This window comes from Triturus cristatus, chromosome 2_2 (assembly GCF_964204655.1).
Source record: "Triturus cristatus chromosome 2_2, aTriCri1.1, whole genome shotgun sequence".
Classification (NCBI taxonomy): Eukaryota; Metazoa; Chordata; class Amphibia; order Caudata; family Salamandridae; genus Triturus; species Triturus cristatus.
Window position 1 is genome coordinate 711,292,672 of NC_140582.1, and position 26,681 is coordinate 711,319,352.

At 45.8% G+C, this 26,681-nt stretch overlaps 1 protein-coding gene across 7 annotated transcripts in view; it reads right to left on the bottom strand.

Moving 5' to 3' along the window:
- The window catches only part of CENPU (centromere protein U), a 620,628-nt gene that overhangs the window by 326,664 nt on the left and 267,283 nt on the right, over positions 1-26,681 (bottom strand). For all 7 annotated transcript variants that reach the window (XM_085641915.1, XM_085641914.1, XM_085641912.1 and 4 more), the window contains exon 5: positions 2,036-2,156. In XM_085641915.1, coding sequence (XP_085498041.1) covers positions 2,036-2,156 — 121 coding nt within the window. The remainder of the gene's footprint in view (positions 1-2,035; positions 2,157-26,681) is intronic.

Consider the following 26,681-nt stretch of genomic DNA (forward strand, 5'->3'; position numbering starts at 1 on the left):
GTCTTACAGTGGATGAATAGAGTCTGTCAGTTAGTGGGTAGGCAAGTAAGCGTTCAGGGCCACCAGGGGTGAGCTTCACTCTCTTTGCACAACTGTTACACATTTCGTTGTGAAAGAGTCAAAGGGCTATGCAACCACCCTATATGCACATTGCGTTAAGATGCTGTTTATCATAGGCCACCCTACCCCACTGGATCTTGCGTCCTTCAATCTGAGCGTATTCCAGTTTGCAGAGCTGAAAGGCAATTTCTCCTCCTGTCATCACTGGCCCAATGTTGCACCACATACGCACGAAAATTCCTGCACAGCAACAGATACTTCTGTATTGAACAATTATCTTTATCTAATGCTTGTAATGTTTTTAGCAGTTTGCATCTTCTTAACAGGTCCAAAGTATTGGCAAGCACATTGAACTGCAATTTTAAATTCAGCGCAGACCCTCACCGTATGACTTCCGGTTTGGCATCCAATGGTCTGTGTACTCCTTGTACTAAGAAAACATCTGACTACAAAGCACCATGGAGTAGATCTCATATCAGCCTTTCTACAAATGGCTGCATGGGGCCTGATTAAGCCTAAACGAACATTAGTCTTGCAAGCTCTTCCCTTCAGACCTTCACGTCTCTAAGCAGCTTTGAGGTCTTGAGTGAGTGTCTGCACCCTTCCCTCCAATGAATGAAGGCCACTTTCTGTAATATTTGTTAATTTTTTCTGCATCCCGTCCAGCATTTGTGTGTCTTTTGCTTTCTCGCCGTAAGTGCACCGGGTATGCCCAAATGTGGGTCCAGGGCTCACAGCACCACTGGATTCAACCTAGCCTGGCTGATGAGGGGTGAAACCCCGAAACCGGTCCTCGGATGCTTGTTTCTGGTCCAGGGAGGACCTGGCTTGGCAGTTCGAGCTGGGCTGTTCCCATGAGGAACAGGGTCAAGACTGATTTGCATATGGCTGGGTCTAAACTGGGGTGGCACAGTGAGCGAGAGAACAATGGATTTTTACCTAGATCTGTTGACTGGGGGCGAGTGCTTTGATTTGTTCTGCATTCCGCCCAACATTTGTGTGTCTTTCAATTACTGTAATACTCACTCTGTTCTCTATTTTAGAGTTGTTCTCCTACCCAAGCCCACATGATTCTGTCCAGTTTGATGCAAACAGAGTCCACCTGGTGGGCCATGGCCACTTACATTCCCGCTCATTACTGCCAGGGGAATAAAATACTTGGTTGTGTGCTCATGAGGTCTGCAGCTTGTTGTCTGGGGTAGAGTCTTGCCAAGCTGTAAAAACATCTATCTTCTTCAGTTTTGTGTCATCCTTACCCATAATGCAAGGACTGCTTTCAGCATCAGCTCCTCTATGCCTGACAATATTTTAATAAAGAAGCGTGAGCTCAGCAGCAACACAGCCTCCTAGCTAGGTAGCATCACATTAGCCCTTCATAATCATGAACACATCCCAGCCTTAATGAACAAGTATGTCAACCCCTGGAAATGAGGGATTTGTCAGAGTCTCAGATTAGGGACCTCTTCCATCATATGGTAACAAAATCCTTCTACAAATGAAAAACATGATTTTAAATGAGAAGAAAAGACAGAATACACCTTTATAGGATCAGGTAATTGACCTGCCAATCAACTTGACAGCAAGGAAATGGATGAATTTTAAGAATGGATTACCACTCGCAACATGGCTAAACACTTTCATTAAAATATAGAACCCTGTCTGAGGGAGAAGAATTGTAGAAATTGTCTAAATTGTACTGAAGAACCCAAATATGTAGGCCTAGGTATGAGAGCTTCGACGCTAAAGGGAGTTCCTAAACAATAGGACACAAACACACCGATAGCTGAAAAACAAGAGAAAGCAGTACACTGATGAGCAAGTAATATTCTTGAAAGAAAAACAAAATTACATAGAGTCAAATTATTAACCTCAACAAATGTTTAGGGCAATAAACTGGCACAGTGTCACCGACTGCTACAATGGGACTTTAATGGTCATCTTGGAATGGCGTGAGATATTCTGAGTTGTAAGGTACCTTTTATCTAATTGTTTCTTTGGAGGAGATACTGGCTGAGGCGGAGTTGATTTTGCATGATGTGGCGCATCATCTTTATCAAACAGTTCAACTTCTACAGCTGTACTATGCAAAGGATAATCTGTAAACAAGAGGCAACAGGTGGAAAACATTTTGTTACTTCAACTCTAGTTTCTTTCTCTTCATTAGTTAAAACATTCCACTCTGCAGACAACAGAAATCAAATTTAGACATTACTTTTTGAAAGAATTAGGATCACTGCTTTAAGAATAAACTCTGCCAGTCCTTTTTCAAATCCTATTTTTCACATTTTATTAACAACATACATAAAAAGCATTACAGACCCTGATGGCCCAAGATACCTCAAATGAACACCCCCCATCACAAAAGTTCAAACAGATTCCCTGAATTTATCAAGATGCAACGCTGGTGTAAAATCAAGATAAGCTTCAATTTTTCTGTTTTTGTAACTTCAAGAGGAAAGAAAGGAGACCAAGAAGGAGAAGGACAAATAGGGAAGGAGTAGCACAGGGCTGGAATATCCAACACCGATCAAGAAACAACCGCTAAAGAAAACATCACGCACCTGCAAATTCATGTACCTCTCAGCAAAAAAGAAGCTGTCAAAGGTTGTTAAAGCTGGCCACAAGCACAGTGAAGACTTACTGCCTGTCGCCACTGGTCACCTTAAAATGGGCTTGTATCTACCCCCAGAACTAAATCAACAGGGCCAAAAAAATCACTCCCTAGTTCTGGAAGTCTTTCTCTAATAGTTCAGATCTCAGATGCAAAGTCTCAGAAAATTAAGACATGTTTACACTAATTCGCAGATAGTGATTCATAGAAAATGTCTTTTGCATCCAACAGATAAGCACAACCTCCAGTTCAAATCAGAAGACCTTTTTTCAACAGGAAATACGCATTCTTCACCACTTTGGAATAAGAGCAATCAGGTATGTCAGATGTTCTGATAATACACCCTTTAACACTACATAAATAGAGGGCAGTGGGAAACCCCAGAAACCACAAATTGGCTGCCATTCTCATCTTATCCAGCTACTTAATTCTGCTCTTGAGCTGTAGCATTGCTCCAGACGGTTCCTGACTTAGACCCAGCAATGTCTCAAGAGTCATCATTCCAAGCCTCTTCTTTTTACAATCGGAATATCATCACAGCCAGTTTCCCAGAGAGTTTAGTACTTCCTTCTGACCATAAAGGAGGTCACCAGATGTACAATCCGTAGGTTCCTCTCAGTAGCGGCTGCTACTAAGCATGGGTGGTCAGGCGGGGGGTGGGGGGGAGGAGGGGGGTTGTATTTCAGGGCTCCTGAAATGCAACAAGAGGTGTCCCCGCACTTCCTGAGGGTGCGCTGGTCCTCACTGATCCCTCGATTTCCCACATGGGCTGCCATGGTTTGAGAAGGCCCTAGTATGGCTGACCTCCCTCTTTGTGTGCCGAAATACAAGGCTAGCTCCTTCAGTGCAGCCAGGGGCCCGCCTCACACGAAGGCACACACAGTCATACTGCAGACAGTACTGGGGTCCAGAAGAATCCCTCGCTTGATGGTCTCCAGTTTGTTCTCGGCCCAAATCATGAGGTAAACATCTCAGTCTCTAAAGGAACACTGCTAGTCGGACCAAAATGACATTGATGATCCCAGCTGCCTTTCCTCCAAAAGATCTCCTCCAGTGCCTCTTGGCTCTGCCCCATTTAATTCCTCTTTAACATAGAAAATGAAAAATAAATGAAGGAAGCAATATCAGATTAGGCAGCAGATTCTTTAGGGAGTTAAGTGAATATGTCAGTTTGAGGAATCCAGCAGCTTCTTTGCCCCCTAACAAAGAACAGTTAATTTTGAAAGCTTAGTAGAATCTTGCTGCTTGGAGATAGAACCGTTTGAGTAGAAAGTGGACTAGGATGTTAATGACTTGATTGTGGTGAACTAGGATTACAAGTAGATTTCCCTTCCACAACATATGATTTTTTAATGATAGCAAGTGTGACTGGTCCATTAGGACAGTACAGTTCTGCTACTTTACCAGCTGTCATCGCTACTCAGTTATCATCCATGGACATGTTTCTTAGCCCTCAATTTAAAACATTGGCTGTGTATGGTGAGGCTAGGTGGCAAATATGCACAGTGGGTATTGCATTCTTGGTTTGGACCACAGCAATACTCCTTCTGTATTTTAATTCTGCTAATCACTCTTGGTACTTATTTATTTAGAAGTTTTATATAGCGCAAGCTAAACCCGTAGTTATCAGAGCACTTTACATAAAAAGAAATAGCATAACATAGCTTTATATAGCATGCATAAAAAGAGAAATAGAATAACGTAGCTCTGCGTATGATGCTAGACACTTAGTGGCGATTACGATGGCGGTCAGACAAGAGTCTGACCCCCATTGTTGCGGGAATGGGACCAATCGACAGGTAGTTAGTGGTCCGGACTGCCAAATTTGGATCCTACCACCGTGGAGGCGGTTGGAAACATGCCTCTTTGTATAGAGGCTAGTGCTGCTGCCCAGAGAAGGGCAGTAGCACAAGCCCCAATGCAAAAATGCATGTTTTCAAATAACTCTGCACCCTGTGGCAGGCACCGTGCCCTAAAAGAGCGTTTCCACCAGCCTTTTGGCATCGGAAGAACCGGCGTGAAATGGCTGGTGGAAAAGTGGATCGTAATCTCCACGGCGGTGCCTGAGAAGGCACCGCCTGCGTTGTGGGAAATACGATCCGACTGACGGGCTCGACGGCATGTCGGTCCCACCGACAACGTAATGGACCCCTTAGATTCAACAGCAAGCATAAGTAGAGCGAAAGAGAATCAGTAGGCAAAAAAAGGTGTGTTTACAGAATGCAGACTAATTACAATAGCATAAATTAAAGGAGTGAATGGCACATTAGACAGCTGAAACTATGAAATAACCAACTATCGCAAACGGTTGAGTCACAGAGAGAGTGAGCTAGTTCAGTTGGCCTGTGTGGTAAGGTATTTGTTGAGGAGAAGGAGTTTCAGATCCCTTTTGAAGCAGCAGAAGGAGGGGTTGCATCAGAGAGCCTAGGGAGTGTGTTCCATATCCTGGGAGCATTTCCAGAAAAAGAGCGAGTCTGGGTGGTTTTCCTTTTCAGTTTTGGAGGAATGTGAAGAAGTGAGTTGGAGCTTCTCAGAGTTCTGGTTCTTCCTGCTTTCTTAAGTTTATTGTCCTGATAGTTGGGGGTATGTGTGTGAAGGGCGTTGTGTGTGATGCAGACAGTCTTGTAAATACATCTCCCTTCAATGGGAAGCCAGTTGAGAAACTCGAGGGCTGGTGTGATGTGTTCAAACCATTTAACAACAGTTATGAACTGAGCCGCCATGTTTAGAACTGACCTTAGGTGGGCTAGGTGAATTTTCGGTGTCCCTGCGAAGATGGCATTCCCATAGTCCAGTTTAGAAAGGACTAGAGATTGTACTACTGTCTTGAAATCGTCAGGGGAATAAAATGTTTAATTTTCTTGGGGTGTTTTAGTGAGTAAATCACTCCTTTGGCTAAGTTTTTGATGTGATGCTCGATTGACCAGTTCTTGTCCAGGGTGATGCCTAAGGACTTTACTGAGTTGGACTGGGTGAGGGAGCAATTTAGGGCAGCCAGGTTCCCGAGCCAGTCATGAATTAGGAGGTGGTTATTTTCAGGGGAGAACGGTATTAATTCAGTTTTATTCGGATTCAACTTTAAGTGGTTCGAATTAAACCAAGTTTGTATCTTGGTTAGTGGGGCATTGAGGTGTAGGATGTCACTGGGTGATTTTATTTTGTAGTAGAGTTGCGTGTCATCAGCATATAGGTGATATTTGACCCCCTGCTTGCTTCAGGACGATTGTAAAGGGTTCCGTGAAGAGGGATGGGGAGAGAATTGAGCCTCGGGGACACCAAGGTTAACTCGTGTGGCAGGGGCGTAACACAGGCACCCGCAGTGCGGGGGGCCCCAAGCTCCAGGGGGCACCCTCGGCACTGCACTCTGGCCAGTGTGCTCCTGATTGAGCCTGGAGGGGGACCCTCTTCGTACCGTGCATGGAGGCCCCCTCAATTTTCATTACGCCAGTGTCGTGTGGGTTTGGAGAGACAGGAGTTGATTTTAATTTGTTGCGATCGGTGTTAAACGTAAGATATGAACCATTTAAGTATTGTGCCATTAATACCAGAGTGGGTCTTAAGTGTCAAGCAAAGCAGAGTGATTAACAGTATTGAAAGCCGCTGATAAGTCAAGAAGGAGGAGTAAGCATGCTGCACCTTCATCTAAGGCTCTGTGGATGTCATCTGAGAAATTGAGCATGGCAGTTTCTGTACTACAGCCTTGCCAGAATCCCGATTGGAAGGTATCATGGAGGTTGTAATCACCTATATGTTGTTGAAGAACGCACTTCTCCATAGTTAAGGCTATGAGGTTGGAGATAGGTCTGAGGTTAGGGTCTGCCTCTGGTTTTCCGAGTATGGGTGTGATTTGTCCTAGTAGGAGGGAGTCACGTACACAGCCTGAGGCGAGAGATGATTTGATGATTTCTGTCCAGAACAGGGCAATGATGTGGTTGAGGTTTTGTACTATTGTGGAAGGGAGGAGATGCGTAGTGTGGGAAGTAGGCTTTAAGTCCGCAATTATATTGAACACTGGGTATTGTGAAGATAAAGAGCAAATCACATTCCTCAGGTAAGCCAGTTTGTCATTACTTGGGATGCCTTACGCAAAGATGCCTAAGCAAGGGGCAGCAGTGAAGGAGAAAAAGTCTACTGGAGTGAGCACTTAACTCCTGCTGGAGGACCCAACTATAAGCCATGTCCACCGAGCAGCATGAAAGAATGATAGAGACAGTATACAACTGTGTATGTAAAAGAGCATGCACATGCGTGCATATGAAAAAGAGGGTGTGTAGTAAAGAGGGCCTGGGATGGAAGGCAGAAGGATTGTAGTGCCGGGAACACCATGAATGGCATTGGCTAGAGGTTTTTAGTTTTTTTCTGAAGGCGACTACAATAAATTACCAGCTCATGTTTCACAAATATTTTTAACAAATATTTTTAACAGTCATTTTTTGCCCGATGGCTTGAGACTTAAAAATATCACTGTATAGAAAGTTTACACAATAGTAGCAATGAACGCTGATGCCTCTACTAGGAAACTATGCACCCTGTGAGGCTCTAAGACACCATTACGCAGAACATCATGATGTAACTACGCTCCTCTTCATTAGAGACACACACCCTGGCCGCCGCAACGACAAACTAACACCTTCAAAGCATGCTCCCTTGCCTTGCTTCCATGACAAACCAGGGAAGAGCAGGTGCAGCAACAGCATGCAACCGGTGAGGACGTGAGTGGGGGATTATCCCCACGCCTGGGCTATCTTTCATGAGGCATGGTTGCCTTGGGGTGCTTCACATGTCATTTTTAGGTCTCGCCTGGCGAAAGCAGCGCAAGCGCTGCTCTCGTCAGAGAGGACCTTTTGGAATGGATTCTCCCCGTGGTCTCATGCACGCGCCTGCATGGACAAAGATGGCTGCTCTTGCCATCTGTCCATAGCAGACAGCAGCGCGGGTCCGTGGGACAGTGGACAGTCCGCCGCCATCTTGTTCACGCCGGCTTCCTTCAACTCTGGCGTGCTTTCACTTTAAACAGTGCATGCGCACGCGCCACGGACCCAGAGTTGAAGGAAGCGGCGCTGGAACAGTGGACAGTCCGCCGCCATCTTCGGCATTGCCACCTTTTATTACCGTAACACACTAACAATGTATTATAAAGGGTTAGGTGGTTATCCTATATTACCATGGTTAGTACAATACCACCACAGTACACTACAGACGTATTGCGAAAAGTTAACTTGTCAGCAGAAGGAATTTCACCGCTCTGGACTCAAATTCCCAGAAATCTACGGGTCAATAACTTTTCCACCAATAGTTTGCATCTATTTCTTGCTCTGTTACGTTTAAATAAAAACATCGGATGGGGCAGTCAAAATAAACCTTGGAAAAAGCAAGAGATCAGACCCGAAAGTGACCGCTTAAACAACAACCAGGTCAAATACCGGCAAGTCAGGCGTTTATGAAAGCTCAGTGATTAGACGCCCCGCTCGGAGTCCACGCAATGGACATATTTGGCCGTAGGTTGTGCACGGCATGTTTTATATTGGAGAAGCTTAGAGGCATAAGACAACCGGACCGTTTTGAGCGACCGCTAACAATGTGTTTTGTTGATATTTTTTTTTAAAGTGTCAATCATCAAATGGCATACATCGGCACAAGGGAGTGGGTGTTTACCACGCGGTGAAATATTCGCGAATCCTTTTTTGGGTCATGCCACATTGCCACTAGGTGTAATTCAGGTCCTCTTCCTATGTGGAATCCAGTTTGGTAATCCGAGAGTAAAGAATTTCCTTCTATGAATTTTGAGCTCTATTGAAATGCTGCTCTTTCCATTCGCTTGTCAAGGCAAGTCCATTAGAGTTTGGGTCTTGCAGATCGAGGATGTTACTTGTGTTCTTTTTGCCCAACCCTGTGCCCGCTGGGTTCTTTATCACCCCTGTACCCTTCAAATCCACCTCTGAGCTCCTGTTGTTATCCCATCCCTGAAACTACAGGCTGTTCACCCCGCTGAACTTGTCACCGTTCCATTCCTGACTATACATGCCACTTCCCCACTTCTCAGCACGTGTTCAGTCTACCATTGAGTGATTGTACTGCTGACTCGTCCCTATGCTTCTCGCTCGTATTGTCTCCCTAAATCCGTTGATGAGCAGTAATGGTGCAAGTGTAAAAAGGTATGAATTTCAATTAAGCTGCTTAATTTCATCGAAGCTCGTCCGAAACGGGAGCGCGCACACTTTGCATACCTTTTTGAAGTAGATTTTGCTAAACACGTGGAAAAGCTTCAGAAGATTAATGTATTAGTCTAAAAAAAATAAGCAGAGAACGAGCCAACAAAATATTCAAAGATGTAACAATGTTGCTTTAATTTTGTAAGCGGAGTGTAGTGCATACAACAGATATTGGAGAAGAAGATGTGGTCCGTCGGCTAGACTGCCGACTTTGGTGCTGGAAACCAGGGCTCGAGCCTCGGGGTCACGTCCACATCCTGTGATTCTGGGTAAATCACTTAATCACCCCGTGCCTGAATGTGTAATGTAAATACTGTGCTCATGTAAAGCGCTCCAATACCTTCGGTCGAATTCACGCTATATAAATATGCAAAAAAAAATTCTCACGGGACTGCTCCTAAAACAAGCATTAAAGATGCAATAGGTCTCGCCTTTTATTAAGTTAAAACCATTTGCTTTGCTATACAATACCATTAGCAAAGCAAATTGCTTTAACTTAGTTAAAGGCGAGACCTATTGCATTTTCAATGCTTGTTTAATCTTTTGGCGGTGCACGCATATAAGCTGGGCAGTGTGTCACTACAGAGACATGTTTGACTGTTATCCCAATAGAGGTGTCGGTGTGATTTTGAGGCACGCTCACTTGCTATTTGCTATCTGTTAATACAAGACAGGTGCTACATGTATGAAAACGTTATCTTCATTGCATCCACCTCAGGAATACAACCTCCACTGAGTCTGCTACAATCCAAATGACTCAGGGTTGCCAGATCACCCTCAATGTTCCAATGATGCACCCAACACTCCATTAAGTGCATCACTATTAAAAGGCACGATACAACAGATCTTCCCTCTTTAACATATTACATATGAAAAATAACAGCAAGACAATTACCTTCAATATCCTAAAGGAAAGAATGCAGGAACCAAAGGAAAATAAACATACCATGCATAAATAACTAAAAGGAAACCAAATGGTGACAACATGTAACTTAATTAATAGTCAGTCAGTTAAAAAATCTTTATTTCGGTCATACAGGCCATAAAAGCACATTAAATTGAACGATACATTATAATGAAATACATGCACGTCATATAAAAGATGATATATTTTGTTTTTTTTAAAACAATATAAATATACATTCATAACTGCATTCTTGAGTTAGCTCCCCCAAGCCTACTCAGTATTCTGTAGGAGGGAGTTGTGCAATATGCATAGAGTACATGTCTTCTACATTGGCTACACGGTGGGGAGGAATAACACGTGCAGTAACAGAGGACTATATCATTAACAATTAGAACACCTAATTGATACCAATTATAAAAATGTGCTCATATCTAATAAATACAAAATAAAAATGATACGAATACCAATTTAAGATAAATAAAATTGTAAGAATTGTAAAACATCTTGGCAATAGGTAAATTGCAATAGGAATAAACATGCAATACAATGATTACATATGATCATTATTCTAAGTAAAAGGTGCATAAAATAGCGTGCCTAATGGTCATTATAAATCTAAGAATTTCCTATAGGGACTTTCTGGGAATAGCTCTGCGAATGCACCACATGGAATATAAAAAAAACGAGAGATGGAAAACACAAAAGGCATATTGGTATCATACTTAACAAGCATTGAAAATGCAATAGGTCTCGCCTTTGATTAAGTTAAAGCAATTTGCTTTGCTAATAGTATTGTATAGCAAAGCAAATGGCTTTAACTTAATGAAAGGCGAGACCTATTGCATTTTTAATGCTTGCTTGCCATCCAAGCCGTCACCACTCTATGAAAATATATCTCATGTCAAAAACCCTAATTGTCCCTTGCAAACCATCTCTCTCTTCTACTACAGCCAAAGAAAAACATCTAAACAGTTTGCGTAATCTGTGGACCTAAAGTGAACCCTGGGATAAATACGTCAGTCACGTGCATTTTCAAACAGAAATTTAACAAGACCGTGACAGAAGAACATTCAACTAAGAGTGAACAAATATCATGTTGGAGACCATACAGGCTATGACAGAAAACTCTAGCATCAAGGCAGTCTTTATCTGACGTCAAATTAAGTATTTGTATGGTATGTGTTGTTCAAAACAAGAAACAATGTAAGATGATTTTGAACAAGTATTTAGCAAAGAGCATGCAGTGTGTTGGGCCATTTTGGGAAACTTAACAAAATATTTTAAATGTGAAGGCACTTTTTATCTCTTACCAATTTTGACGCTCCGTCAGGGATAGTAAGCACTATATAAATGCAATTACAAATGCAAAATAAAAATCAAGAGGTTGAACTACTAGAAGGAACTTTTTTCGGAAACGCACTGATTATGGGGGTTACGTTTTAAATTGCGGGTGAAGTGTGTTGCAACATACACTGTCGTGCACCCAGGATAACCATTTAAAGTCAACAGTTCAAAAAACATTCCCAAAAGTGATATCGATAGCCGAACAAATCGGAAACGAAGTGCGCTTTGAAAATAGCTAACATTTACTGCCCTGTCTCACCAATGTGTCGAAAGAAATTAACGAGCCCGGGAGTCTCAGACCCTGCTCCATTGTGATGTGTATCACTCAGGGACTGGACTTAAACAGAAAGCATAAATCGAGTTCACAGGAAACTTTGCTTGACAAAGGGTAGAAAACACCAGTGATCAGTGGGGCATTTACGCATGTGTAAAGCGCATCAATGCCAATAAATTAAGCATTTTTGCTGAGCAGCCTTAAAAAAGTTATCAGTTAAAAAAATCCGATATGTTAATAGCTCTTAAAATTATGTCTTCACATGGGGGGAAAGCACGGTTCTGAAAGCAGGCACCGTAATGGACAACATCTGCAACCACGTCTGCCTTGTGGGCTTGAGAAGATCAGATCTTACATTCCAGGCTTTGAAGTGAAGGAAACTGTAACAAGGGAGAGGAAGGTTGCAGCCTGCAATGTGTGCAAGCCAGAAATCCTGCCCGAGAAAGGATTCAGAGAAAACATCAGTTAGCCCCAAAAGTATGTGATGCGCTCAGGCACTGTAGAGTTCCCTTCGAGGATCACGATTTTACCCATCATTTTTTAATACATGTTAAAACGAATCGACCTCGAATGCTGCCATTTCCGATTTAATTACTATCCCAGTCCTGTGTCGATGCAATACAAATATAGCTGCAGCAAAAACATGCATCAGAGATGGCAGCTTTCTACAGGTCTGGAATCTTTACAATCACGGCTTACAACACTATAAATATTGCGCGCCCCAGACACTGCAGTGCCCACTTTGGTTTCCACCAACAACAGCAATAACAAACGAGGGACAGCGGGCAACACAAAGAAATGCTACACATCCTAGTTTTAACGTTCTCGCAGCAGAAAGAGGTTTGTGCGTTAAAAAACAAGCATTGGTCTCGCGCTTGAAGTTAAAAAAAAAAAGAAAAACAAGACAAGCCCGGCAGAGCGAGGCGCGCGCGCGCGCTTGGGGGCGGGGGAGCGGACCCTTTGAAGTGCTCCCAAAAGGCGGATTGCATGGCGGCACGATGCGCGTGATTGTGCGCGTGCTAGCCATGCAATCCGCTTTTTGGGAGCACTTTTCAAACCCGCTTTCTATAGTCTCACTTTGCGATCGCTTACGCGATAGGAAGGTCGAGACCTAAAAAGCCTAAACACCTCAGAACAATGTCAAGTCCCCATATGCCTACACAATTGTAGCAACCACCGAGACACTGACTTCCCATAGGTAGGGCAGAAGAAAAATATGTGCATTTCAGTTTCCTCTGCTTGGTCACACCCTGGGCAATCTAGAATATGGCTCCCCTGCCACTTATTGGTAAATGATCGAAGCAGGAGCACCCCATGTCTAAATGAGAGAAAAGCTTCTTCACTAGAAGCGGTTGAATGTAATCTAGCGCCGGTTCTAGCCTATATTGCTGTTTTACTTCAATGAACCTAGAAGTTAGGCAACCAAGCTTAGTCCCCCGCCATAATTGGACCAGTTTAAATTCTCTATAGGTCTCGAGGAGTGCTTTTCTGGGGATCTTAGGACAGCAGAGGTCCACATGTTTACCCTCCCCAGAGCCTGGCAAGTGTTCCTAATATAGGCCAGCCAAAGGAGGTTCCCCGCGCCTTGTAGCCTCATAACATCCTTCAGCTCTTCTTTGTATTCGGCTAGTTCGGGGGTACTCCAAAGGCGTCGCCAATATAGGAGAGGTCTAGAAGAGGCTACATCTGCTATAGAGCTGATCTCTAAGTCCATGCTGACGGGTGTTAATGGGGAGCTAATGGGAAGACCCAGCAATTGTCTGAGAAATGAATTCTCTGTCAATGATAAAGAGGTAGATGGACAGTGGCCCCATAATTCTACTCCATACAAGGCCGCACCCCCTTGCCTGTATCTTGTACATTTCTGCTACAGGGCCTAACAGTTTATGCGTGCAGATCTTATATACCTTTATAATACCTCCCGGAGACTGGGTCAGTTTTAGACTAGCTTTCTTTATTTGTGTCCCCCATTCCATTTTTTCCAGTTAGTGTAATCCCTAAATATTCAAAAATAGACACCCTCTCTAGGGCCCTTCCATCTAGTCGGGGATTTGGGCAATTCATCGTGTTCACGTTAAAAACCATATACTTGTTTTTTTGTAAGTTGATCTCCAACCCCCAGCTTCTACATAAAGTGCTAAATAGATCAAGAACCCTTTGCAGGCCAATAGGAGATTTGGAAAGTAAAAGCGTATCATCCGCAAACATAAGTGCAGGAATTTTGCGGATCGTTAACCTAGGTGCATCAATATCTTTTCCAACCAGCAAGGATTCTATTAAGTCGTTTATAAAAAGGGAAGAGAGTGTCGGGCCAGGACACATCCTTGACACACCCCTTTCTCTACGGGGAAGGGGGCCGAAAGTTCACAATTTTTGCCATATCTTATTCGTGCATAATTATCTTGGTGAAGGCGTTTCAACTGGTAGCAGAGATACTCTGGAACTCCCCGGTGCAGAAGTATGCCCCACAATTGATCCCTCTGGACTAGATCGAAAGCGGATTTAAGAACCACAAATCTGAGGTAGAGGTTGCCACCCTCTAGGACCACGGTTTTCCAGTGGATAAGTTGTAATCTGAAGATCTGGTCAATAGTAGAGGTCTTGGCCCTAAACCCTGCTTGTAGAGGTGTTAATACATTATTCTCTTCTATCCAAGATTGAAAACGCACCAGAAGTACGCTTGCGAAGATTTTTTGGCTAATGTCTAAAAGACTTATGGGGCGATAATTGGCTGGATTAAGCGGTGAACCCTTTTTAGGTCTCGCCTATGAAGCGCGCATGCGCTGCACAGGAGAAACCTTTAGTCATCGGCACAGCGTTGCGGCCAAAAACATGCACACGTTCCATTGCCTTCAATGGCAACGCGTGCACGTGTGGCGATTCACTTGTGGGAGCGAGCGGCTGACGCCATATGTTATCAATTATCGCGGCGCCAGCCGCTCGCACTCGCAATTGAATCGCGCAGGCCCCCTCCTTTCTCCCCCTGCTGCCGCACGAGCTTGTGCTTGTTTTCCATACCAACAGAATGGGAAGTCAGTGAATGATTCTTTTCCTCAGTTCCTCTTATCCTTTTAACTGAAGATTCTTATTATCACGGCGCTGCATATGTAACTACCAGTATTCTGGGGGGGGGGGTGCGTGTGTGTGTGTGTGTGAGCGTTTGCGCGCGTGGGTGTGCGTGTGCTTTGTCAGTCAATCAAAGGGGCAGATATACTACAGTTTGAACAACGCTGCCCAAAAACATTCCATGTCTTGCTCAAGTTGACAAATTTAGCAAAGCAAAATATTTACCACACAACGTGTAGCGTTGATGACATAATTTAATAAATGTAAATAAAGCTGCACTCGTGACGTAAAACGAGATATATCTGTGCGCTGTGGTGCAAAGACTATTGAGCAGTGCCTTGCATGCCATTTGAACACCAGGCATTATCTTAAGTACACTTTTCTTCACACAGGCGACGGCCCAAGGGATACATTTTTTAATATTTTAAAATCTTGCATGTGACACAGTTATAAATCACCATATGTAGATCACTCAAACTTGTATCCACTGTTTGTCCATTTTTCATTTGCGGTTAGTATTGCATTCGGTGCTAGGCAACACTACTTTATATGGCTTTAGTACATAGAGGTGTGCATAGCTCCTACCCTATGACATCCACTTTGCACACATTAGTATGGGTTTTGTGCTAGGGCAAAAATGCATGCTTAATTTGTAAGGGCCTTTGCCGGTTCCTAGTACCTGCTCTTAATTCTTAACGCTGACACTTATGATAGCCCACCTTGTGGTGGTGCTGTCTATTTTCGAGCAGAACACATCAGTTTAACAATTAAATAAACATTTTCGAAAATAATTCTAGCAGATCTGGTCTTACAGATTTGGGCTGCCTGGAATTGTTCAAACGGTCACATTTGTTGATACTGGCAGGTCCATTTGGTACTACAAGCTGAGAAGTCTCCTGAGCAACACATTGGCCCTGGCAGTGTTTTTTTCACCAATTAATCATTGGTCCATTTAGCATTGTGCTTGATGAGATTTGCTGCGCAAAAAACATTAGTGTGTGAAAGTTGATTGGCGCTATTGATCAAGCCACTTTGTGCCATATGAGTGTCTGTGCAAAACTTTAGTAACTCTGCTTTCAAAAAGCTTTTTTTTAAGGACGGAACCTACCAGAAGGCACAGTTGTCTGGTTTACTAATGACATCTTGACAGATCGAAGCCTACCAGACAGCTCAATCGTCTAGTTTACTAACAATATCTTGGAATATTCGGAAAGTTTACCTGGGACTGCATTCCACCCATTGTTTATCACTGGCATTTGTGGTTTGGTACTCACATTTGCTTACTTGGTGGCTTTTTTTGTTTTAAGCTGTCCAGCGCAAGTTTGTCCCTTCCCTTGCCCAAATGTTATTTACTGTATTCTTCCACCTGTACTGGATTTCGCTAAACAGGCTTATAAATATTGTTCTTAAGTTGTCACATTGGCAGTGCAATGAATGATAGAGGTCAAATGCTACATACAACATAGCCAAAGGTTCTGGCTAAACGCATAAGGTCCCAAAGGCGAGACCTATTGGCTATGCCAATGCTGGTTATAAATTGGGATGATTCCTGCCCCTGGCCAAGTAGAGGGCAGCGCCATGCCCTGCAAAACGGCGTTGAAAAGGGACCATAAGTAGGGAGCCCAAACTGAGGGCTCAGAGCAAAAAAGGTCGCCAGGAATCTTATCCAGCCCTGGCGCCTTGGCTGGTAATAACTTGCCCAGTGCCTCTGTGATCTCCTTCAATGAGCAGAGTGGCACATCTTGATTGGGCAACTCCGAATAGATAGGGTTTGTTTCCACCCAACCAACTTCCTCAGTTGTCCTAGTATATAAAGATTTAAAATGGGCTCTCCAAACTTCTTCCCCTAGATTTGGCGCAATGGCCGATTTACCTTCGGATTTACCTGTGTTAATTAAATTCCCAAAGGCCCTCATGTCATGATTATCTAGCGCAGTTTTAATGGCATTCCATTTTTCACTTTCCCAATTGCTTTTAGAATTAGCTACAGTAATTTTGTAATATTCCCTGGCTTCCTTAATTTGTGGCTTCCTTAATTTGTAGCCTATCATTAGTTTTAATGGAGACTAAAAGAGCTTGTTTGGCTACCTTGCAGTGTTTGTTAAACCATGAATGCCTTGGTTTAGAATTCAACCTAGTACTTTTGCTATTATGGAAAAAAGGTTTCAGGACAGAGAGCAAATCATGATGGTTATTTGCAATTCTAGTTTGGGAAGTTGGAGTGCCGCTAGTCACAGAAAGTTGGAACGCAGCATCGAGAAAGGGAACGATTTGTTGGTATAGGGAGGCCACTTTGTCCTGTGATTGTGCAAGTTCCCCCCAACATACTCTTGTCCCTCCGTTGGCCAATATTATGCCAGAATCAGAGTTTGAAGATGTGCTATGATAACCATCAGCGAGTGTTGAGATTACTTCTAAAACTAGAGCGTTATGGTCACTCTCGTAACGAGGAGTGACCTTAAAGTCAACGACCCTGTGCCATGATCTAGCATCTACCAGAATATAATCTATGATCGATGCCTGCCTGAGACTATTAAAGGTAAAATTCCCGGGGCTATCAGATACTGATCGACCATTACAGGCCCTCAAAAGTGGCTCAGTACAAGTGCATTCGTTTGTAGAACAGGGGAGTCCATGCCCGTGTTGGTGGAATAGAAGAATCTGGAATACTTGTGGACAAGCCGTTCAGGGGTTCAAATTGACAGTTAAAATCCCCGCCTACAATGACCCAATAATTCTCCGGTATAGTTGGGAGCAAAGAGGTCAAGTGTGGGGGAAACTTGCCCAAGGCAAACCGGCCATGAGTAGACATTAATTAAAGCAATCCTGGTTGAGGTAGAAAAAGACAGAAAGACACATAAAATGTCAGGTGAAAAAGTCTCTGTTTGGCCTCGCAACCAAGGTGCACGCCAACCCAGGTGCACAAGCCCCCAGAAGGTCTCCCCCTAGCCCCCTGGACTGCAAAGATACTATACGACGCATATCCCACTCTGTCTGCATCTACCCTGGCCTCATGCTGATCTATGAATGACCCCCAATCTGGAAGATCCAGTTTCGAGGTGAGTCCTGCTATGTTCCAGGATAATATCTGCCTGCTTGATGGTCCTCCTTCATTGACTAGAGGAGCCTGGGGGGGATGCTTGCCCTTGATTGGGCCTTGTGTAAGTCTTTGGGCCCCACCCTTCCCCTGGAACTGCATTCATTAGCCTGGTTTGGATTGCTAAATAAAACAGAAGTGGAATCTGTCGGGCTACCCGCAGGGGCCAACTCCTTATCTCTTTTCTGCTTTCCATGACCACCCTTTTGCGCTGGCCCGTTCAGATACAATAGTTTCATTCTAGACTCATGGTTACGACTGGGACTTTGGTGGGAAGGCCTAGTGGACGTTAGTCAATCTACCTAGTCCAATAGGCTGAATCTATGGGCGACAGGGAAGTTGTATAGAAGTGATGTGGGATGGTCCTGGACAATTTGAGGCATAGGCCCGCTCTGATAACTTTCTCCCCAATCATTGGCCAATCCTCCCACATTGCGCGGCATAAGCCTTGGAGGGAAGAAATATCCCAGGGGGAGAGAAGTAATGCCCCCAACCTCCCTCTGATAACCACAATCTAGAATGTATTGCACAGCCCGTGTACCCCTAAATTTGATCACTATACAGTCCCCGGCCAAATCCCCTGGCCTCCACCCGAGCCAGCTTACCCTGCGTGTAAAAATTATTTTATTTGCATCTTTGTAGGGGAAATGCCTATATTTGGCTAACCAGTGAATGCATTTATGTTTGAGCTCAGAATGAGATTCCACAGATCCCCATTCCAGCTCGGGTACTCCTGATAGCACAATGACGTATGGAGTAGAGGCCGGGGGTAGATTAATACATAGTAGTGCAGACTGCCTTTCCCTGAATTTTGCATGTGGTAAAATCTTCGCACGGGCCTCTTGAGATGTGCTGGCTTGCTGTGTATTAGATGAACCTAGTATAGGCGGAGGTAACCTAATAGTAGGTTCGGAGGGTGGGCATCGAGGGAGTCTCTGGTGAAGGATATCTGGGTCCAGGCTCTGTGGTGGGGCGATCTCGGACAGGGAGCTGCATCCCCATAGTTGATTATATTGGACCTAACAGGGACGGACTGTGTATCTGATGCTGGTGGGGCTACCTTATTGGGGAGCGAGGGCAGCTCTTTAACCAGGGATTCAGTTGTCTCGACTCCCTTAAGCGTTGACTCGGTCTTTCCCACCCAGTGGTCCACCAATGACGATAGTTTGTCAATTCAATCAGTTAAAACATTAAGTTCATTCTTTACAACAGATCTAAAATGCGCTTTAAGGTCCATCACCAAGTTTGTCACCCACAATGGTTGCTCTAGGGTCATCTGTAGTGAGTCCCCAGTTCCTGATTTCCCCCAAGTTTCTGTTTGCTAACATATCCGTTGCTTATTTATTCCACTTGGCTCCCGTATTTGTAATAGATTTGTATTTCTCTCCTTTCTTCTTTCCACCGCTCCCCGGAAGGATCTTGGGAGTATGACCCGCTCCTGTCTGTGCACGTGTCTTTGGGGGCTCTAGATCTGAGGCCATGGTTTGTGTTAAGGATGGAGGAGGGGTGCGGAGTCAGAAGTGGTAGAACTAGGAGCTATGATCAGTGGTAATTAATAGTACTTCCAAACACCTTGCCACATTAACCAAAAAGGCTCAATGAATATGAAAATAGAAAAGTAGAGTCTCACTCCAATACGTAATCCTGAAGATATGGATGTGTCTCCTTAATTTCACATTATCTTGGACACCACGTCTGCATCCTTACCCCTTCTACCATCAGGCTCCATAATTTGCACCTACCCCTGCTTCTCCCGATTGCTTACACTAGTACTGCTTGCTCCTAGAGTGCCATTACTTTTTTGATAGTCTAAACATACTCCACACCTCACCCCCACTTAACAAAACAACATCTTCTTGACATCTATTATGCCTTTGTGACCCAGAAACTTTGTTTCACCCGTCAGGGACCAGACAGGTTTCTACACATAAATCCTTCCGCCTATTTCCCACTTGCCCCTCTTCACTACATGCTTTGCATCAAGCCTCCTCTTCTATTTTTCTTTGTACTCTCAGAGTTTGAGAGAGTGCCCATTTCCTTTACCCTTGCTGCAGCTCAACCACACTGGATTAAGTTAAGTGCCAACCACTCTACCCTTGAGCTTCCTAAAAGGAGAGAACCCTGTGAAGCTGTTGGGTGAGTTCCGATGTGGCCATAGTTTTTCACACACAATTCCTTTCAAATGCATCTTGGTCTCTACTGCTGTTTGTGCACAAGCTCTCACCAAACAATTCATACCCTCAACCAAACCATCGGCTTGCGGTGCATTAAAGAGCCGTATGATGGTGAGTAATAGACAGATCATCAAGAAACTCTACGATTTCTTGAGAGGTGAATTGCACCCCACTACCCATCTATCACTATAGTTTTCGAAATACCTTCACAAGTAAACACATCTTTTAAAAATTCAATAACACTTCTTGTGGCAAAGGAGTTCACACAACATGCTGATACCCATTTGGGGGTGTAATCGACCAGCACTAACGAACAAGTTACTTACCTTCGGTAACGATTTTTCTGGTGGATACAGTATCTGCCTGTGGATTCCTCACCTTGTGAATATCCCCTGCGCCAGCAACATTCGGAAACTTTTGTAGCAGTCCACACCGATGAGGTCGAAGATGACGTCACAGAAACACGGCTCCGCTCGCGACTCCGCTGACGTCACCGGCTCCATAAGGAGACCTAGTCGGCGTGATGACGTCAGTTCCGCCCCTTTTTTCCGTGCCTTCGAGGCACACGGACGGACTGCCAGCAATATATACACAGTATATAATATACAAGCAACACATATTGTGTGGAGAATAAATAGAAAGGCAAAAGAAATAACACAATGCTTTCGACAGTAACAAAACACATTTTGAAACACCACTAATAGAAGTGCAGGTATAGAAGGAAGGACAACGGGGAGTCGGGTGGGTCAGTGAGGAATCCACAGGCAGATACTGTATCCACCAGAAAAAGCGTTACAGAAGGTAAGTAACTTGTTCTTCTGATGGATACATCTGCCAGTGGATTCCTCACCTTGTGAATAGATTCCACAGCAGTCCCCACTCCCGGAGGAGGGTGTCCACCCTTCTATACCAGAAAGTCCTGAAGGACGGAACGAGCAAAGTGTCCGTCCCTCCTCACCTCGGTGTCTAAGCAATAATGTTTTGCGAAGGTGTGGAGGGAGGCCCAAGTTGCCGCCCTACAAATGTCCTCCACAGGAACCCCCCTAGACAAAGCAGAAGTGGAAGACTTTGCTCTAGTGGAATGAGCTCTCAAACCCTCTGGAGGTTTCTTACCAGCCAAAGAGTAGCATATCTTGATGCACAAGACAATCCATCTGGAAAGGGTGCGCTTGTGCACCGCTCGACCTTTCCTGCAGCCAACAAAGCCCACGAAGAGCTGGTCATCAACTCTGAAGTCCTTTGTCCTGTCCAGGTAGAAGCTCACTGCCCTCTTAGGGTCCAAGCGGTGAAGTCTCTCCTCCTCCTTGGAAGGGTGAGGGGGAGGATAGAAGGAAGGAAGGGTAATGGACTGCCCCCGATGGAAGGGAGTAACCACCTTAGGCAAAAACACACCCCTGGTCCTGAGTACCATTCTTTCAGCATGGATGGTCAAAAACGGGGGTTTTAAACTTAGAGCTTGAAGCTCATTTACCCTCCTTGCCGAGGTAATTGCAATGAGGAAAATCGTCTTAAAAGACAACAGTCTCAAGGGACACTTGTTTAAGGGCTCGAAGGGAGAACCCATAAGATAAGTCAAGACCAGGTTTAAGTCCTATTGAGGCACAATAAAGGGAGTAAGAGGAAATCTGTTTGTGAGGCCCTTGAGAAATCTAAGCACAATAGGTGATTTGAACAATGAAGGCTGGTCCGGAGAGCAAAGGAAAGCCGACAAAGCCGATAAGTATCCCTTTACTGTGGCCACAGCAAAGCCTTGCTGAGCAAGAGAAAGGGCAAACTGTAGAATGTTAGATAGACGAGCCTTCAAAGGATCAATTGACTTCTCCCCACACCAGAGAACAAATTTAGACCACCTATAGGAATATATAGATTTGGTGGAATGACGTCTGGCAGACAAAATTACATCTACCACATCAGGTGGGAGAGAAAAAGAATTTAGGTTGCCCCGTTCAATCTCCAGGCATGAAGGTGTAAGCTCTGGAGGTGGGGGTGTAGAACTAGCCCCTCCGATTGCGAGAGGAGGTCTGCCCTCAGCGGGTGACGGAGCGGAGGGCACGAGGAGAGGTGGAGAAGATCTGTGTACCACACCCTTCTTGGCCAATCCGGGGCGATCAAAATGGCCCGGTCTTGGCGAATCTCCCTCAGAACCCGAGGAATCAAGGGTATGGGAGGAAACGCGTAAAGGAGTTGTGAGCTCCAATCTATCTGAAACGCGTCCCCCAACGCTCCCTGCATTGGATACTGGAGACTGCAGAATGACGGGCAGTGAGCATTCTCGTGAGTGGCGAACAGGTCCAACCGAGGAGTCCACCACATCCGAAAGACGTGACGAACCACCTCCGGATGGAGCCTCCACTCGTGGTCGGTCGAGAACTGCCGACTGAGATTGTCTGCACGTACGTTCAGAACCCCGGCCAGATGATTTGCCATCAGACAAATCTGACGGTCCTGAGCCCAGGACCATAGATGCAGAGCCTCTCTGCAGAGACAAAGAGACCCCACTCCTCCCTGTTTGTTGATATACCACATCGCGATAGTGTTGTCCGTCAGGACTTAAACAGACTGACCGCGAAGGGAAGGGAGGAAGGCCTTGAGTGCTAAACGAATCGCCCGCAATTCCAGAAGGTTGATGTGAAGCAACCTCTCCTCTGGAGACCAAAGACCCTTGATCTCCAGATCCCCCAGATGAGCACCCCAGCCTAAAGTGGATGCATCCGTAATCACTGTGGCCACCGATGGAGGCAGATGAAAGGGCTTTCCTTGAGACAGATTGCCCTCCACGCTCCACCAAGACAGATCCGCCGCAGCTTTTCTGGAGATTCTCACAGACTCCCTGAGATCTCCATTGTGCTGATACCACTGCCTGCGGAGGCACCACTGGAGCGCCCTCATGTGCCAGCGTGCATGGTTGACCAACAGAATGCAGGAAGCAAACAGACCGAGCAATCGAAGGACTTTCAGAACTGGAACGACCGCTCCATTGTAAAACAAAGGAATCATTTCCTGTATGTCGAGAATCCTTTGAGGAGGAGGGAATGCTCAACACACAGTAGTGTCCAGTACCGCACCTATGTACAGGTTGCGCTGAGAGGGCACTAGGTGAGATTTGGGCACGTTTATCGAGAAACCCAATTTGTACAACAGCTGAGCTGTATCCTGCAGATGATGTAGCACCTTCTCTGGCGACTCTGCTTTTATCAGCCAGTCCTCCAGATAGGGGAAAACCGAGATCCCCGACCTTCTGAGATGGGCTGCCACCACTGCCATCACCTTCGTGAAGACTCGGGGTGCAGTTGTAAGACCAAACGGAAGGACCGCAAACTGATAATGTTGCGATCCTACCGTAAACCGGAGATACTTCCTGTGCGACTTCAGGATGGGGATGTGGAAATACGCATCCTGCAAGTCGATCGACACCATCCAGTCCTCCTGATACAGCGCTTGAAGAACCTGCGCAAGGGTGAGCATCTTGAACTTCTCTTGCTTCAGAAAAAGATTCAAGATTCTGAGGTCCAATATCGGACGCAATCTGCCGTCCTTTTTCGGAATCAGGAAATACCGGGAGTAGCATCCCTGACCCCTCTCCTGCTCTGGAACCACCTCTATCTCACCCTTTTGAAACAACTTCAGAACTTCCTCCTGCAGGAGAAGACGGTGGTACTCCGAGCAAGCCCCTTGACAAGGAGGGTAATTTGGAGGGAATTCCCGAAAGGGAAGGGCGTACCCATTTTCTACAAGATCCAGAACCCAGAGATCTGTAGTTACAGATTCCCAATCTTGTGGAAAATGGGTAAGCTGGCCCCCCACAGGACCAACATGATCCAGAATGGCGGATCTAGGGCTGTTTTGAGGTAGTGGGAGGGGCTGAGGAGGAGGAGAGTTGACGGCCACGTGTGCGACCCCTAATTCTACCTCTGAATCCTCTAGATGAGGAACCTTGCTGCTGCTGCTGCTGGGTCTGCCTGTAGGATCGAAAGGATGCCCTTTCGAACCCTCTGTACCTTTTAAAAGACCCCCTTGACTGGGTTTGAAGGCCCAGAGACTTAGCCGTTGCCTTGCTCTCCTTGAAACGTTCAAGAGCAGCATCTGCCTTTTTACCAAACAAGCCAGATCCATCAAATGGCAAGTCCAACAGCGTTGATTGCACATCCTGGGAAAACTCCGAAGACTTCAGCCACGCACTCCTTCTAGTGGCGACAGAAGATCCCATGACCCTTGCCACTGAATCCGCCTTGTCCAGCCCACTTTGGATCATCTGGCGTGCTGCTGCCTGGGCATCAGTCAAGATTTCATTAAAGCCAACCCTATCCTCCTCAGATAGTTTTGGCGCCAGCTTCTTAGCAGAATCCATAAGCGCATGTACATAGCGTCCTAAAAGGCAAGTGGCATTCGTTGACTTTAGAGCCATGCTGGCCGATGAAAAGACCTTTTTGGCCGATTGGTCCAGCCTTTTAGCCTCTCTGTCCCCCGGAACCTGAGGGAAAGCACCCTTGGATTTCCCTGAACAAGCCGCCTGAATCACCAGGCTCTCAGGCGATGGATGCGATGTCAAGAACTCAGGGTCCCCTGGAGCTGCCCTATACCTCCTAGCAACCGTCTTGGAGACTGCAGGAGCAGAAAAAGGCTTACGCCACACCTCCAACACAGGGTCAATAATGGCCTCATTAAAAGGTAACAATGGTTCTGAAACTGCCGCAGGAGAATGTAACACCTCAGTCAAAATGTTTGATTTAAACTCCGTAGTTGGCAACTGGAGATCAAGCAGTTCCGCAGCCTTTCTGATAACTGCATGATATTGAGCCACATCTTTGGAGGGTTCATCTGACGGCGGAGTAATCTCCCACTCAGGAGACAAATCCAGCCCACTAGCTTCCTTAAGCTCCTCAAACACTTCATCCGACTCCACCAGCTCTCCTTCCTCTGCTTCCTCCAGAAGGTACCTCCGCTCATCAATCACTCTCTGAGCCTCCCTTCTGGACCGAATCCGTACCAGTGGCGTCGGCGGCGCCGTGTTCGAATCCGATGGCGCCGGCGAACGTGGATCCGCAGGAGCAGCCGGCGTCGAACGAGGTCGAGCCGGCGCCGGTGAAGATGGAAGCGGCGTCGACGTCCTCGGCGCCGGTAGATGCCAAGACGGCGTCGCGGAAAGAACGGCATGAAAGGGGCCTGTGGATAGACTTGCTGCACCCCCAAATTAAACGCCATTGGACCCATCGGATCCGCAGGTGCACCAGTGGTGTACATGGCTCTAGCGAATACCCCGTACATAGCATTTAAAAAATGCGAGGGGTCCTGACCTGGTCCAGGGAAAGCAGGGTACTGGTCAGGCATCACCGGACTCGGGCCAACCGGCGCCGACGGTGGAATCAACGGCATCGCAGGCTCACCCGAGACTTGAAGATCTTCAACCGGGGCCGGAGATGGAACCAGAGACAAACCCGGAGCCGGAGATGGAACCGGCGTCGGAGTCTGAGCCGGCGCCGGAGAAGCCGGAACCAGGGAAGCAACTGGAGACAAAGGACCAGTAGGCGAATCCGGCACAGGAGAAGGAGACACTGAGTCCTTCCGGCATCGAGTTGGCGACTTAGACTTCGGAGCCGAACTCTTGTCCGAGTGGTGCCGAGAAGAGTGCCTCCTCTTCTTCTTGTGCTTCTTGGCTCGTGAAGCATGCCCTGAAGCCGACTTCGACGCCGACCTCGATCGAGACCTCGACCTCGTCCTCGACTTCCTTCTTCCTCTCTTCTCCTTTTTCATCCTTGCGATGAAGAGCTTCGCTTCCCTTTCCTTGAGAGCCTTCGAGCTCATCTTGCGGCAGCTGGAACAACCATCCACATCGTGGTCAGATGACAAGCACCACACACAGTCCTCATGTGGATCCGTGATCGACATGTGTGTGCTGCACGCACTAACAATGAAGCTACCAACAGCGATTCCCGAAATCCGTTGGCGTCGACGGCGCGGAAAAAACGGAACTGGCGTCATCACGCCGACTAGGTCTTCTTATGGAGCCGGTGACGTCAGCGGAGTCGCGAGCGGAGCCGTGTCTCTGTGACGTCGTCTTCGACCTCATCGGCGTGAACTGCTACAAAAGTTTCCGAATGTTGCTGGCGCAGGGGATATTCACAAGGTGAGGAATCCACTGACAGATGTATCCATCAGAAACAAACCTCTCACTGGGTGACAAGATCTCAAATGGTCCAACAATGTCCAAAGCTACTTTTGACCATGGTTCTTCTAGTATCTCTGTAGGTGATAATGGAGCTGTACTGACAGTTCTGGATTTGTCGTTTCCAGAACAAAGTAAGCAATCCCTAACAACCTCCTCTTCTTGCCTGTCTACCCCAGGCCACCAGTAAAATTCTCTCACTTTGGCCTTTGTCAAATTTCGTCCTAGATGGCCCCCTTGCACCAAGTTGATTTTCCACACAATTCCTCTGAAGGAACCAATCTCTCTTCTCTGTGCAAATCATCCCCAACTATGCTCATTTCATCACGCACGTTCCAAAATGCCCTTGCACCTTCAGTAACTTTACTGATGATGGGGCAACCTACAACCATCAAACCCATCACATGTTTCCCTGTAGCATCCTTAGAAAGCCCACTTCCCACTCTGACTTGCCAAGAGCTGGTTCCTTGACCAATCACACCCAAAACTAGAGCCTTGTCCAAAGCCATTCTGGACAAACAAATCAGCTGGTACATTTCTCACACCCGGAAGTATTCTACCTTGAAATTATACTCCCAAAGTCTTTAAACCAATCTTTTTATTCTGGGGTGGCATTCTCTACATTTCTACTTGTAAATATTTGAACTAAAGGTCTATGGTTAGTTCTCACCAAATATGGTAGGCCCCACAGGATGAACCTGAAATGACTGATGGCCCACACGCATGCCAACGCCTTCTGCTCTATCACTGAGTAACGTTTCACCGCCCATTTG